Source organism: Bufo gargarizans, chromosome 2 (genome assembly GCF_014858855.1).
Source record: "Bufo gargarizans isolate SCDJY-AF-19 chromosome 2, ASM1485885v1, whole genome shotgun sequence".
In the NCBI taxonomy this organism is placed as follows: Eukaryota; Metazoa; Chordata; class Amphibia; order Anura; family Bufonidae; genus Bufo; species Bufo gargarizans.
This window is the reverse complement of record NC_058081.1, coordinates 559406775-559422816: the sequence shown is the minus strand read 5'-3', so window position 1 is coordinate 559422816 and position 16042 is coordinate 559406775. Positions and strand designations below refer to the sequence as shown.

The window sequence follows — 16042 nt, the reverse complement described above, 5'->3', positions numbered from 1 at the left end:
GCTTCTGTTCCGTTTATTTTTTTTTTTTTTTGCGGACAGTATGCGGAACCATTCACTTCAACGGGTCCGCAAAAACAATGGAAGGTACTCCTTGTGCATTCCGTTTCTGTATTTCTGTTACGCAAAAAAGTAGTGCATGTCCTATTATTGTCCACAAATCCCGTTCTGAGGCCCCATACAAGTCAATTGGTCCGCTGAAAATACAGACCGCACACGGAACACATCCGAATTTTGCAGATCCGTACTGTAGAAATGCTATGCCCAGCTGATATTGCTTATGTGTTTTGTGATTAAAAAGCTGTTTCCGATCCACAAAAATCGGATGGCATACAGAAACTATACGGATATGTTTTGTGGAATAACGGAATGGAAGAGGACTTAAATTGGAGAAAAAAAGAGTGCAAAACAACAAGAATGCATTTTCATGAAGTGTCTTTCATGTATCTGATGAATCTTTCTTCTTCTTTTTAGGGTTATCTTTTTATATCTGTCCTGGTGAATTCCAACAGTGAGCTTATTCGTCTTATTAACAATGCCATCAAGAATGACCTGGCTAGCCGTAACCCCACCTTCATGTGCCTGGCATTGCATTGCATCGCTAACGTTGGCAGTAGAGAAATGGCAGAAGCATTTGCATCAGAGATCCCCAGGATTCTTGTTGCCGGGTAAGATTTAGTTGCGCGTTAAATTTATTGCCATTTTTTGGGGTTTGTTTTTGTTTAATTCTTTGATGTATCCAGTGTCTAATAAAGATGATACCTTTACCAGTGACACAATGGATAGCGTGAAGCAGAGTGCTGCCCTGTGCCTGTTAAGACTATACAAGACCTCGCCTGACCTTGTGCCAATGGGTGAATGGACGTCACGGGTGGTTCATCTACTGAATGATCAGCACATGGTAGGTGTTTAATTGTACCTCCATCTTTAGGGTGTATTAACACTTTTCTTGCACATTTTTGCTGAAAAATATGCAACCAAGCCGGCATTTGCGCATACAGCATTTTGATGGGTAGAGAAATCTGTTTTTGCTTGTTGTGGGTTCATGTAAAAACAGCTGAGAATTTGGAAGACATTATGATATGTTTAGAAGTATGAGTCACAGCTAAATTAATGGTTAATTCAGTAATTATTTCACAAAACCACCGGGCAGCAAATAAATATTACTTGTACAGTCCATTTCTGCTGGACTGATGACATTTATGATAACGAACGGGGTGCGGAGTAAAATTAGTAAACCGTTTAACTATAAACCTCCAGACGCAGATCTAGAAAAATGATGGGTTATGTGCATTTGCTGTAATGGTAATTGGAATATAATGCCTGCTATATATTGTCTTTATTACATTAGGGAGTGGTGACTGCAGCTGTAAGCCTCATTACCTGCCTCTGCAGGAAGAATCCTGATGACTTCAAGACCTGCGTCTCTTTGGCAGTCTCTAGGCTTAGTAGGGTATGTATAATTTCTCTTTAGGCAGCCTCCACTAGGCCATTGCTGCGAAATGAAGTAAGCGTAGACATGAAGCTGCAGCTTGCTTTCCCGTCTCCTAGCTCACGTTGAATAAATCAGATTTTCAATAACCTAGTGGTCTGTTTTTGTCCAGACCAGCTCCACAGTGTTCAGCTTGGTTTTCCCATTTCAGTATATGTAATCTTCAGGTTTTCTCACGGAAGCATCAGAGCCCACAGAGGTGTCAGATGAATATATCTTCAGTCAATTATTTAGAAACTTGGTAGATACATAGAATGAGGCTCTCTGGCAGGAAGGTAAAACCCCTACTTTTCAGCATTCACGATTTAGTTGTTAAAGTCTCCTCTGAGTCTCACACAACGGGGTTCAAAAGGTTAATGATATTGCACATGTACAGCTGATAGTATGGGGAACTGCTCTGTGAGGCCAGGCTCAGACAGACATAGTGCGCCACATTATAGCTTCTGTATCATGGTCACAGGCCCCAAACCTTATGTGATGTTACTGAACCAAACTTGGATAACTACCCTTTAGGGCCGTTTGGTTCAGTAGAACCATAAGGAAACTGGGTCTTGTGGCTGAAATACAGAAGTTGAAATGGGTCCGTATTTAGTGTGTCAATGCAATTTCATGTCCCCTGTTCATGTAGTGTGCTTTACTTAACATGGCATCTGTCAGCAGATCTGTACCTTATGGAACTGGCTGACCTGTTGGATGTGCACTTGGCAGCTGAAGACATCTGTGTTGGTCCCACGTCCATATGTGCCTGCATTGCTGAGAAAAATTATGTTTTAATGTATGCAAATGAGCCTCTAGGAGCAACCGGGGCATTGCCATTACACTTAGAGGCTCTGTCTGCTACTCCTGTACCCTCTCCACTTTGACTGACAGGCTCAGGTGTGATAAGGTTTTCACTGCCTAGCCCTGTCAAAGTGGAGAAGGTGAGGCACTTGCAGAGGCTTAAAGGGAACCTGTCACCCAAAAATAGCCTATTAAGCTGTTTACAGTACCTTATAGTGCTGTATAGTCGTTTCCTGATGCACTTTTTGTTAGTTTTGCAGCATGTATGCTCAGTCAGAAATCGATGTTATATTCAGCTGCTGCCCCGTGCTTCAAGTCAGGCTTGAAGTCACGGGGGCAGCGGCCTCGGCGTCTTACATGGCCCTCTCCCCGCCCCCTGCCTCTGTGACTGACAGCCGAAATCCGATTCCGGGACCGCGCTCAACGGCCGCATGCGCAGTAAAGGGCGGCAGGAGCGCGGTCCCGGCTGCCGCGCGTACTACGCGCCGTCTTACTTTCGCCGCACTGCGCATGCGCCCGACATCCTGTATCAAACGCGCCCGCGCCCGGCATCTGGGCGCGGGCGCGTTTGATACAGGATGTCGGGCGCATGCGCAGTGCGGCGAAAGTAAGACGGCGCGTAGTACGCGCGGCAGCCGGGACCGCGCTCCTGCCGCCCTTTACTGCGCATGCGGCCGTTGAGCGCGGTCCCGGAATCGGATTTCGGCTGTCAGTCACAGAGGCAGGGGGCGGGGAGAGGGCCATGTAAGACGCCGAGGCCGCTGCCCCCGTGACTTCAAGCCTGACTTGAAGCACGGGGCAGCAGCTGAATATAACATCGATTTCTGACTGAGCATACATGCTGCAAAACTAACAAAAAGTGCATCAGGAAACGACTATACAGCACTATAAGGTACTGTAAACAGCTTAATAGGCGATTTTTGGGTGACAGGTTCCCTTTAATGGCAACTCCCTCATTGCTCCTAGAGGGTCATTTGTATGTATTAAACCATTTTTCTCAGCAGTGTGGGCACATATGAAAATGGGACCAACACAGATTCCTTCCGCTGCCAAGCGCACACGTAACAGGTCAGCCAGTGTCATAGGCACAGATCTGCTGACAGATGCCTATAAAAAGTTCATTAAAGTGTTACTGTATGTGTGGCCAGCATAGGGACTGGGGGAATCGTATACTATATTTTGATTCAGTATTTTTATGTAAAAAGCTGCTTAAATTCTCATTGGACACACAAAGCCTGTGAGTCCTGGTTCCCCTGCCTACCTCACACAGTGATTGACGGCTCTTTTTGTATACAAGCTCATACAGGAGGAGCTGTCAATCGCAGGGGAAGATAGACTCCCAGACTTCTCCGTGAGAGATTCCAGGAAGTGGGACTCCATGCTTTCTGTGAGGGAAGGGAGGGTAAAGCAGGACATACAGGCTTTCTCCATTATTGGATTGGGGGGTGGAGTAGAACTCGCAGGCTTTCTCCTTTTTTGGACAGGGAAGTGTGGGACTCTCGGGCCTTTTTCATTATTAGGTTTGTAAGTAGGACTTACAAGCTTTTTCAATTAGTGGGTTGATGAAGTAGGACTCGGGATTTATCTATGAATGGGCAATGGTAGTAGCAGTAGTATAGGAGACCTGGCAGATCTGCTAGTAAGGGGACCTGTCATGAGCAGTGTCCTGCCCTCCCTGAACAAGCCTGGGAAATGATATTGCTGGACTCTAATGGAAGTCCTGTGTACAGACAGCAGTGGATGCATGAGGTCCATAGCAACCTAAATGGGACGTAGGCTTTAATAAAAAAAAAATATATGAAATTTTATGACCGGATCAGATCAGAATTCTTTTCACACCTTTACACAGATTGTGTCTTCAGCCTCAACCGACCTGCAGGATTACACATATTACTTCGTCCCGGCACCATGGCTTTCTGTAAAGTTGCTGCGCCTTCTCCAGTGTTACCCTCCACCTGGTAATAAAGAGCTTTTTGCCCAGTATCCTGAGTGAACGTTTCTTTGCATAGACTAGCAAATTACCTGTTGTAAGTGCAAAAAGTTAGCAGTTCCTCATAAAGGGAAATGGACAGGTACCATGAATGCACGGCAGTACTAAAAAACAGATACAGCAGCAGCACTCTGATCAGAACCAAGAGATGTTATTCAGACAGAACACATTATTTTGTACAATTGTTCTCTCTTCACATAAGTGATCCTAGCGAATCCTGATGGTACCCTTGTACTTTATTAGAGCTTTCGGGTTACTGTCAGGATTTAGATAGTTGTGACATGAGTACAGTGCAGATTGTGTTATTCCTGTCACCAAGAAAGTTATGAGAACCCGTGACAGGAAGTGAATAGTAGTGTGAACAGAGCCTTATCTGGAGCAGTAACCATTGAAATTGAGGCAATATGTGGATTGTAGAATTTAAAGGGGTTATCCAAGGTGTAAAATATCCCCCCAATGCCCGGGACTTTAATATAGATGGTACTTACCCTGTTCCCCGGCACTTGCGTAGCTCCTGCTCCCCCGCATAGCTGCTGCTGCATCTCCTCGTCGCACAGATCAAAACTAGGGCTGCACGATATGGGAATTTTGTGCGATTGCGATTAGGGCCCGAAAAATTGCGATAACGATATGCGAATCGATATTTTAAGGGAATTGTGCTAGAGGTCTATTTGCTTGGATTTTCCCGTATGAGCCGCTGACGCCGCCACAGGAGCGGCGTCAGCGGCTCATACGGGAAAATCAAGCAAATAGACCTCTAGCACAATTCCCTTAAAATATCGCATATCGTTATCGCGGCCAATCACCCAGGTATCGTATTGTTTGCTTTATAGGACAAACCTGATTATTTAGGTTTTTGAGGAGGAAAATAAGAAAAGGAAAAAAAGATTTTGAACCAGAAGGTGTGCTTTTGGTGGATTTTGAACTAATGGTGGTCTGGGTATGACATTGTTGTGGGGGACCTGTGGCTGATGCGCGGTTGTGGGGGACCTGTGGCTGATGCGCGGTTGTGGGGGACCTGTGCTATGACACATAGGGCCATGAGGGGGGCCAGCATAAGATGCTATATGTGTGAATGACACACATATAGCATATTATGCTGGTCCCCCTCATGGCCCTATGTGTCACAGCATTATTTTATTAATGTCCCCTCGTGTCCTAAACCGCACACATAACTGTCTTTGTATGCAAAGTCTTTCTTTACTGCTGAAACGATCGCTCTCCTATTGATAAAATCACCAGCGTCTGTACTCCCTATGAATGCACTGCAGCGAGCGTGCCGGCCGGCGCATGACTGACCTCACTCAGTCACGCTCCTGTTCTGGTTCTGACAAAGCTGCCAGTTCAGTTGATGTACTGCTCCAAATTAATTAATTAAGATACGTGCACGGAGAGATCAGACAGACAACTCACTACATGGAGTTAATCAGTATCTCTGGTTTATTTCTGAAAACAACATGGGTTTCATGAGAGGAGGGAGTGGGAGGGGGGTGAAAGATAAAGTATATATTTTCTATTGGCTATGAACTCTCTACTTTTCTGTAACCTTGACGGCCAGAGGAAATTCCTTCTCCCTCCCCCCTGGGTGAAACCGTTACTTCTTTCTTTGTAGCTGCTTGCTTGAGCTGAACGGAAACCACAAAGAAACACATGATAAAAACACAAAGTAAGATTCTAGTTTATAGGTGTAGGCTGAATGCCTGGCCGCCATCTTAGCTCAACAAGCAAGTATCCATTTTGTATCAATAGTCCATAACAGTCCCCCCTTGGAGACTTGATTGTAGACTTTCCCTTCGCCTAGCGAATCCCCTGGGCATACCATTCGTATCCTCTTCACCCGCAGTGGCGACAACCTACCCCTTATAGGTAGGCTCCCGGTTGCTCGGACTTGTGGTAATACCCTGGGATTCATCTCACCCTATCTCAGCCAGGCATCATTGTGAGGAGGGGGAGCTGTGTTGAACGATGTTTCCTTCTGTCCTTCCTCATCGTAGAGGAGCATAATAGGTCGTTCATCAGTTTTCTTCATTCTTTTTGAAAAGCGGGTCACACAAATAAGAACGAGCTTAATCACTACATATATCACCAATATTACTAGGGCTACCTGCAATATTACCTGGACAATTCCCATGAGCCAACCCCAAATACCTTTGAACCAGTTATTGGGGTTAAGGGAAGAGAAGGTATCAGACCACCATGTATCTTTATCAGCTTTATGTGCATCCAGCCATTTATCTCTTAAATCCGCCATTTTCTCTATACCCACCTTAACTTGCAAATTACCCTGCGGGTCTATGTAATGGCAACAAGAGGGTCCCACAACCTGGCACATACCTCCATCTTTAGCTGTAACATAATCTAGAACTAATGTGTGTTGGTTGGTGACAATGATTAACTGGTTTTGCACAATGTTTGAGGTATTCATAAGTCTCATCACTTCCCATATTTGGTCATCCAGGTAGTCTGTTGCTACTACCAGATGATCCCACATCTGCACTATCATGGGATATATGAAGATGGAACTAACAGTTTTGTTGGTAATGCTCATCTCTACTACATGTGGCTTGCCATTTGGTCTGGGTGTGTTATCTTTGGCCCTATGATACAAGGTGTGTTTAGGTACTGCATTTATGCCAATTTCAGAGTGTGGTACTATAAAGGTGGCAGGAGTAAGCTTGGCGATGGTGCACAGTCCTGTGACATTCTCAGATAACCATTTGTATGCTTTGTGTCCACAAACTAAGTATATATCTTCTGGAACTGCTACTGCTGTGCCATTGAATAATCGGGTAATTAGTTTGGCTAATTGTCCCTTTCGCCAACTCATATCCTTTTGACTGACTTTCGGTGTCGTTAGCTAATATACCTGTCCGGAGATCCTGTACAGTACGGTGGTTACAGGGCAGATCCTTTCCGTTCTCAGCATCTACACCAATACACTGCACGTGGCTGTCTGTTTTTGAATCATTGCAACCTGAGTGTATGTGTGGACTAAATGTCATACCTTTGGTTTGTACTTGGAGACAATAACAGTGTGTCCAGCTAGGAAAACATGTGACATTAGCCCAGTGTCCCATTCATTACCCAGTGGCGTGAACACTGCAGATATGCCCACTGTCAAAGTCATGATCAGTATGTGAATCCTCATGGCTTATTGTTCCAGGGTCGTCGGGACAGCCTTTACTCTTTTACAATGTGAGGCGTGGATCCAGGTAAGCCTCCCTTCGAGTTTCACAGAGGTCGGGGTAGTCAGCAACACCTGGTAAGGCCCCTTGTATCGTGGTTCGAGGGTGTTTCTGACGTGTTTCTTGACCACCACCCACTCTCCAGGTTTGAGAGTGTGTATTCCCTCTAGGGAGTCAGGATCTGGAATGGAAGAGAAAACTTGTGCACATATGTTAGACAATTGTTTACTATGGGCAATCACATATTTAGCAACAGATTCATAATGCATTTGCAATTGTGGGAAGTACTGTCCCATCCTAGGCCGTGTCCTAAACAAAATTTGGTGTGGAGGCCTAGGGGTGTGTCTAACTGAAAATAGTGCTATTGGCAGGCATTGTACCCAACTGAGCCCTGTCTCCCCAGTCATTTTCAGCATCTTGGACTTCAGTACCTCGTTCAGTCGTTTGACTTTGTCGCTGCTTTGGGGTCTGTAGGGTGTGTGATAGGCTAAGTGTGACCCTACCATCTTCCAGACTTCTTGGGTTAATCTAGCAGTGAATGCTGGGCCCTGATCACTCTCAATGACCTCAGGTACTCCGAACCTACAGACAAGCTCCTGCATCAGTTTTTTTGCAGTAGTGGTTGCTGTCTGGTTTCGGACGGGGTAGGCTTCTGGCCACCCAGAGAACAAGTCTATCACTACTAGCACATATTGAAACCCTTGGCACATTGGCATCTGGATGTGGTCAATTTGAATCCGTTGGAACGGGTACTGGGCTTTGGGGAGACATTTGGTTGGTGTAGGCTCAGGTCTTCCCGGGTTGCACTGCGCACAGATGAGGCAAGACTGAGTATGCCTCACCAGGACAGGGGTTATCCCTGGGGCCATTGTCTATTAGTTCTTTCATGATGGTCTTAGATTGGTGGGTGGGCCCATGAGCTATTGAAGCTATCAGAGGATAGAGAGCTTTGGGCAGAGATGCTCTCCTTCCTTGGGTCCACAGTCCAGATTCTTTCTCTTCTTGGGCTGACTCTTTTAGCCAATCCAATTTTTCTTGTGGCGTGGCCTGTTTCTGTATTTGTTTCAGGAGGTCCTATGTGATTTCTTCTTGTTCCAGGTCTTCCTGTGTTATCATAATCTGGTCTGACTGGACTCTTTCCTCTTTCACTGCTGCTTCCTTCGCAGCTTGGTCAGCTAGGGCCTTTCCTCTGGCTTCAGAGGTGTCAGCTCGAGTGTGCCTGTAGATCAATAAAATCTTCAGATTCTCCAGTATACTCCCCCCTTGGAAGAGGAAGGAGTGCAGCAGGATTGAGGATGCGGCACCTCTGAATGGTGACATTATCTGGCAGAAGCAAACTACACGGAAGCCGGAGGTGGCGCTGTGCAGTGAGGTGTTTAGGTTGAGTCTGCTGGAGGATGGCAGAAACGTCATGGAGAGCCAGAATAGTGAGGGGATGACCTAGCACAACGTCAGATGTGACGTTTAGAAGAGAGCTGGCAGCATGGATAGCTCTGACACAGGAAGGGGCTTCTCTGGCTACTGGGTCCAGTCTCTTTGTATGGTAGGACTTTGGGGTCCTTCAGGGTCACAGTGACTGGTGGGACACTGAGGTATCCAATATCCTGGGGTCCTCTGGCCCAGAGAGTATTGGGGATGAGGTGCAAAATGGTTTGCAGCGAATCCCCTTGCTTATATAAATCAGTGCAGAATTTTATTGTCAGACATCCGGCATCTGTGGGTGTCACATAATTTGAGTAAAAACCACAAAGACCAAGAAGCAAGACAGTTTCTTATCAGAAAGAGGAGCTTAAACTAACACAGCAGAAACCAACATTTCTGTGAAAAGAAAAAAGGTGGGGGTCAACTGATCCCCCGCAGCTGTCCTGCAGTGTGGTGAAATGATCTGCTTGGAATGATCTGCAAATTTAGCTTTTGTCCATTTCTGTAGTTGTTCTATAAAGAATTCTCCAGACTCATGATCTTGGGGGTCAAAGTTAGCACCTTTTAAGTTCAGGAATGTGGATTTGATCCATTATCAGTGAGGAGTATTCACCCGTCTTGTTTTCCACTATACTTTGCAGGTCCGACCATGTGCACCCATAGGTTTGATGCACTTGGGACAGTTTCCTGAAAAAGGGCATGGGATGGGTCTCAGGGTCAGGCAGTAAATTCACTATGGTGAATAACTGTTGTGGGGTGAAAGACACATATTTTGGTGGTCCCTGTGGCCGGTTAAGTGCTAGGGCTTCTTTCAGTGTCTCAAGGTTTCCCTGCTCAATTTTCTGTAAGTTCTTTTGTAACTCTGTAATCTGACCCTGCAGTATTTGATCTTGTGAACGTCGTGATGGGCGCACGGTCATGGGTACAGTCCACTGTGGTGCCAGGGGTAAAGTTGGCGGATCACCGTAGTCTGTCGGGGTACCCCGCGAAGGAGTTTGCATATTACCCGGTGCATTTTGTATGCCCATTGTGGATTCTGCAGCACCGTCTGCATCCCCCTGTTCTGCTTCATCAGGTTGCCCCCCTACCATTATAGGAGTAAGGGTGGCAGGTGAGTGGGGTAGCATGAATGTACCGTCCGGGTTTATCATCGGGTACAGCATAGAGATCACCGGGACACTAGGGGTGACATAGGAGTGACGGGGGGGGTCCGGACCGAATGATATTAAAGGTCCGTTCATGGGCGTTGCCTGGGGTCAAGATGGCGCTGTAGCTAACACGGGAAGTGATGGGACGTGCCGGGGAGTAGTTACCAAGGTGTGGTTTTGTGGGTGGGGAACCCCACAGGGAAGGCACGTATCACGGGAGCAGGGATTCTGTTGACCACATGTTTTGCAGGTCCACCCACCTGCTTTCTTCCCGGCGCCATTATAGGGTGGTGGCTAGTCATGTATCAATGCAACACCAGGCTTACAGAAATATCTGTCTTTTCTCATCAAAATTTAGTTCCCCCCCCCCCGGTCTGTTCAAATTCTTTACTACAGTCCAACCACACACGGACCATGTCTGTCAATTAATCATCTTCTAACTTCCCTCTCTTCTCGTTTAACAACACTTGCCAGGTAGCACTACATAGGATGCCTCCTTTACAGACACCTTTAACTCTTCTCCAACTTACTTAATCCTTTTATGAGGATGCCTCCTTTACAGACACCTTTAACTCTTCTCCAACTTACTTAATCCTTTTATGAAACGTTTGCCTCTCCTGTCCGCCACGTACTGTTCAGGTGAACAGTAACCCTTCGGGACACTTTCCTCATTTCCCATTATCTCTCGTACCTACTGAAGCCGCCTAAAGACCTCTGCATAGAGTAATCACTGGACGTGAAGACCTTTGAGTTCCGGTCAGCACACTCTGGGCTACCGCGAACCGCTCTCCACCCATCTGTGATCGTCCCCTTTATGGAGATTCGAGTCAGACACCGGGCTGAACTCCGATACAGGAACACAGGAGAACTCCGTGTCTCAGTCAATGATACTTGTCAACAGGGTCTTCACAACTTATAGGCACAACACAGTACATCAAGACTTTAAGAAAACATATGGGGTTCTTACTTTCATGCCCTCGAGGACGTCCCAGACTGCTTCCGCACCCCTCCCTCAGACGAACACCAAGAGGCTACACCAGGGGACACTTTATAGGCAAGATGACTCAATTTTCCTACCTCATATCACGGGTTGCGATCCCGGTGTCCGTTAGTGCGCCTCTCCTCGTCTGGTCTCTGGGGGTACGGGAACAGAGGGTCCAATCCTCGAGCCCCACGATTGGGCGCCAAAATTGTTCTGGTTCTGACAAAGCTGCCAGTTCAGTTGATGTACTGCTCCAAATTAATTAATTAAGATACGTGCACGGAGAGATCAGACAGACAACTCACTACATGGAGTTAATCAGTATCTCTGGTTTATTTCTGAAAACAACATGGGTTTCATGAGAGGAGGGAGTGGGAGGGGGGTGAAAGATAAAGTATATATTTTCTATTGGCTATGAACTCTCTACTTTTCTGTAACCTTGACGGCCAGAGGAAATTCCTTCTCCCTCCCCCCTGGGTGAAACCGTTACTTCTTTCTTTGTAGCTGCTTGCTTGAGCTGAACGGAAACCACAAAGAAACACATGATAAAAACACAAAGTAAGATTCTAGTTTATAGGTGTAGGCTGAATGCCTGGCCGCCATCTTAGCTCAACAAGCAAGTATCCATTTTGTATCAATAGTCCATAACACTCCTCCCACTTCATTAATGAAGCAGGAGCGCGACTGACGTCAGTCATGCACCGGCCGGCTCGCTCGCTGCAGTGCATTCATAGGGAGTACAGAGTCTGGTGATTTTATCAATAGGAGAGCGATTGTTTCAGCAGTAAAGAGAGACTTTGCATACAAAGGCAGTTATGTGCGCGGGACCCGCAGCGACTTACCTCCAGCCCCTCCCCGCACTGTAACTGATGTATCGCCGGCCGCGCTGTGCAGCATAGCGGCCGGTAATACATCAGTGTCGGCCACGTAAAAAGTCAACCATCATTTTAAAACGCACTGCCATTTTCCTCCCACTTTTGGGGGAAAAAAGTGTGTCTTATAAAGCGGAAAATAATCGCAGTATTTTTGGGTGGGCCATATCGCAATCAGTGATTATCGCGATACAATTGCTTTGGCAATATATTGTGCAGGCCTAATCAAAACCTACGGGGGTGGGGGGATTTGGGCAGCCAATAGCGGGCTGCAGTAGGGGGTGAACGAGCCTCCCTAGCATCATGGCCCGGGTGACGTTAGGGAGGCTCGTCCCCGTTGTGGCTCGCTGTTGGCAACCACCCCTACTGACCTGCTGAGTGTTTTGATCCGCACGACGGGGAGATCGGGGTGCAGGGTAATATCTATATGAGGGGCTTGAGCATTGGGGGAATGATTTACACCTTGGATAACCCCTTTAAAAGTATTTGAAATGATCAGTTACTACTACTTCTGATGACAGAAATCAAGTCACATGCTGCAGAATCAACACCATTCAAATAAGCAAGACTGATTTCCAGTTTCTGAATTTTCTGCAGCAAACCTACCATGTGTGAACATAGGCTAACACAGATTTGAGTTTCTCTGGGAAAAAAACCCTGCATGATAAAATAGGTTGAACCTGTGTTTTGCAAACGTATTAACTATGTGACTGTTTTCAGAGGATGCAGCTGTAAAAGGACGACTTGTTGAATGCCTGGAGACCATCTTGAACAAAGCTCAGGAGCCCCCAAAGTCAAAGAAAGTGCAGCACTCCAATGCAAAGAATGCCATACTTTTTGAGGCTATTAGCCTTATTATACATTATGACAGGTAGGTGTATGTAATAATATTGCTTCATAAAGGGGTTTTCCAGGATTTTGATATTGATGGTCTAGCCTCCAGATAGACCATTAGTGTCAGATTGACAGGGGTCGTGCACCCCAGAATCCCGCCAATCAGTTTTTCTATAGTAACCCTGGCATTTGAAGTTGGTACCAGAACTACACAGTTCCATCCATTGTGTATTGGACGGAGTTGGTAATAGCAGCTCTGCTCCCAGTGAAGTGAGTGGAAGCAGCGGTGCAGTTACCTGCTCCATTTATTACACAACGGATGGAGCTGTGTAATTCCTGCACCAGAGCTACAAGGAAACAGCTGATCGGCAGGGGTGTTGGATCCCTGCTGATGTGATGTTGATGGCCTATTCTGAGGATAAGCTATCTATACCAAGTCCAAATAAGACATCAAATGTATTATCACACAATTGGAAGCATCAGACAGATGGCAGTTCTACAGCCCAAGAAGAGCGTCTTAGCAAATAACCACACTCTTATTGTCACAGCTGTATTTTATTCCCCCCCCCCCCCCCCCCCCATGTGTACAGACGCTAAAATGAAATGTTGAATTATGTGGGGTTTTTTTTTTTGTTTTTAGCGAACCCAACCTTTTGGTTAGAGCCTGCAACCAGCTGGGTCAGTTCCTGCAACACAGAGAGACTAACCTGCGATATTTGGCTTTGGAAAGCATGTGTACGCTGGCCAGTTCTGAATTCTCACATGAAGCCGTGAAGACGCACATAGAAACAGTCATTAATGCTCTAAAGGTGAGTGAACAATTCCTTGCTTTGATGGGTTCACATATTTATGTAGTAGCATAGAATTGGTACCAAAATACTTCCCAGCATTACCTTTTAAAGGGATTGTCTCACTTCGGTATGTGTCATGTAGAGACTCATTTTTCCATCACATTATACACTGTTCATTTTCCATGGTTACGTCCTCCCATCAATCCAGCATTGGTGGCCGTGCTTGCACACTATAGAGAAAAGTTCTGGTGGCTCGGACCATGGGGAGCGCACATATGCCGGCGCTTTTTGCTATAGTGTGCAAGCGTGGCTTCCAATGCTGGATTACAGGGTGGTCGTAACCATGGAAACGAACGGTGTATGTGATGGAGAAAGGAGTCCTGCTAGTGAAGGAGGCAATATGGACAATCACAATACATTAGTAAGTGCCTTGTATTAACTTTCTCTACATGATAAATGCCGTTTGCTGAACAGAGACAACCCCTTTAATGTGTTATCTGAAAATGACCTATATTTTTTTTATCATAAACATGTTTAAGTTTTGGTGATGGTTTTTAATTTCCATGTCTCCTATATAAAAACTATAAATAAATCCTAAAATCGTGCATTTTTCACATTGGCTGTGCTTCCTGTTTGTGTAGGGATCACTTTTCAGCAGTCATCTCATGGTCATGACTGAAATGATTACAATGTAGTATGGCAATATACAGATAAAACTGGATTTTAGGTGATGTCAGTTTATCTACCCCTCTCCCTAAACCCTTTTCCCCTGCTCAATGGCTTCTGCACAGGTTAGACACGTCTACATAAATCTTCATTTTAAGTCAATAAATGTTTCATGACTGCTGTGTCTGTTGGCCATGTGGCGGCTGTAAAGCATATCTCTTAGGCCCCATGCACATGACTGCAGTTTTGTTGCACATCAGATCCACATTTTTTTTGCAGATCGGATCCCATAGTTATGTAGTTAATACGGTTGAAAAAAGACATAAGTCCATCAAGTTCAACCAAGAGATAGGTGGGGACGCGAATCCCAGAAGGAAGTGAGACTCAGATTTCTACACGTTTTCATAAGCATTAATTTCATTTACTTTTAGGAATTCATCTGAACCCTTTTTAAAACTGTCCACTGTTCCTGCTGTGGCCACGTCCTGAGGCAGGATGGGTCCTGACCCATTCATTTCAACAGGACTGCCAAAATGCAACCGTCCGTTCTTCTGCCCCATCTAATCATGTACATGAAATTAAATCTAAAATTAGAAAATAAAAATATTAGAAAAAGCAAACATGTTTAACGCCCAGTTTTATTGGTAAAAGAAAATACAGATGACACCTTCCTTTTAAAGGGGGTTCCACATCATACTAGGATAAATGCCATGATGGTTAATTCAATGAGGGTGGTCTTTGAGACCCTTTCCCAAAGTCTGGAGAAGAGACCACTGCTTGACATGCACTTTAATTTTAGACATCATGGATCTTCCTGAGGCTGAAACCCCACTGAGAAAATGATTGTGTAGCCCTATGAAATGCCAGTGTTGTGTTCAGAGGACAAACCTCTTTATTATGCCTCATGCACACTAACCTTGTTTGGGTCCATATCCGAGCCGCGTTTTTTGTGGCTCAGATGTGGACCTCTTCACTTAATTGGGGCTGCAAAAGATGTACGTGTGCTGTCCGCATCCATACTCCGTTCCGCAGGTCCGCAGGAAAAAAAAAATATATATATATAGATCACAGACAAGGATAGGACTGGTTTGAGTGCCAGACCTGCGGTTCCTCAATATTCAGAACACACACAGCCGGTATGCATGTTTTGACGATCCGTAGATTGCAAAACACTGTACAGCTGTGTGCATGAGGCCTTACAGAGTGCTTGTCTTCAAGAGCCTAATTTTATTTTTATTTTTAATACTAATTGAAACCTCCTTTTGTCTTTGATATTTCTTCCCTATTCTGACCCGTTTTACTACAGACAGAGAGAGATGTCAGTGTCCGGCAGCGAGCTGCAGATCTCTTGTATGCAATGTGTGACCGTACAAATGCTAAGCAGATTGTGTCTGAAATGCTGAGCTATCTGGAAACAGCAGATTATTCTATCCGGGAGGAAATTGTAAGTAGAATTTACCTGCGTGTGCTGGCCTGTTTGGGTTTATCCTTAGAATAACATTTATGACTTGTCCTCTGAAATCTTTGAGAGATCCGAAGGATCTTTTCACCTTGTTCGCCTTTCACAGTCATTTGTGGCAAGAAAGCTTATGGCAGACACTCAGTGTGTACTAAGAACAAAACAAGGCGGCACTCACTAATGTAGAACCTGTACTTTCCTTTATTTTCTTCAAGTACCAGTTCAGAACGTGAAAAGGCAGGCGCGGACAAAACTTCCACGCAGGCACAAAGTGTAGCAACGGCCGTTTCACTCACCCGCACTTCCTTAGGCCACTGACGTCATAACGCTGCCATGTGGCTCTTTATACGTCATCAGCTGGCTGGGGTCGTCAGGTTACTCATGATGCTCCCCTATCCTGACGTTCTTAAAAACGTACAAAGAA

At 45.5% G+C, this 16042-nt stretch overlaps 1 protein-coding gene across 4 annotated transcripts in view; it reads left to right on the top strand.

Moving 5' to 3' along the window:
* LOC122928619 (AP-2 complex subunit alpha-1) overlaps window positions 1-16042 on the top strand; it is a 74643-nt gene that overhangs the window by 13178 nt on the left and 45423 nt on the right. For all 4 annotated transcript variants that reach the window (XM_044281628.1, XM_044281629.1, XM_044281630.1 and 1 more), the window contains exons 4-10: window positions 472-665; window positions 769-898; window positions 1349-1450; window positions 4119-4227; window positions 12589-12739; window positions 13343-13511; window positions 15466-15603. In XM_044281628.1, the coding sequence (XP_044137563.1) occupies window positions 472-665; window positions 769-898; window positions 1349-1450; window positions 4119-4227; window positions 12589-12739; window positions 13343-13511; window positions 15466-15603 (993 nt within the window). The remainder of the gene's footprint in view (window positions 1-471; window positions 666-768; window positions 899-1348; window positions 1451-4118; window positions 4228-12588; window positions 12740-13342; window positions 13512-15465; window positions 15604-16042) is intronic.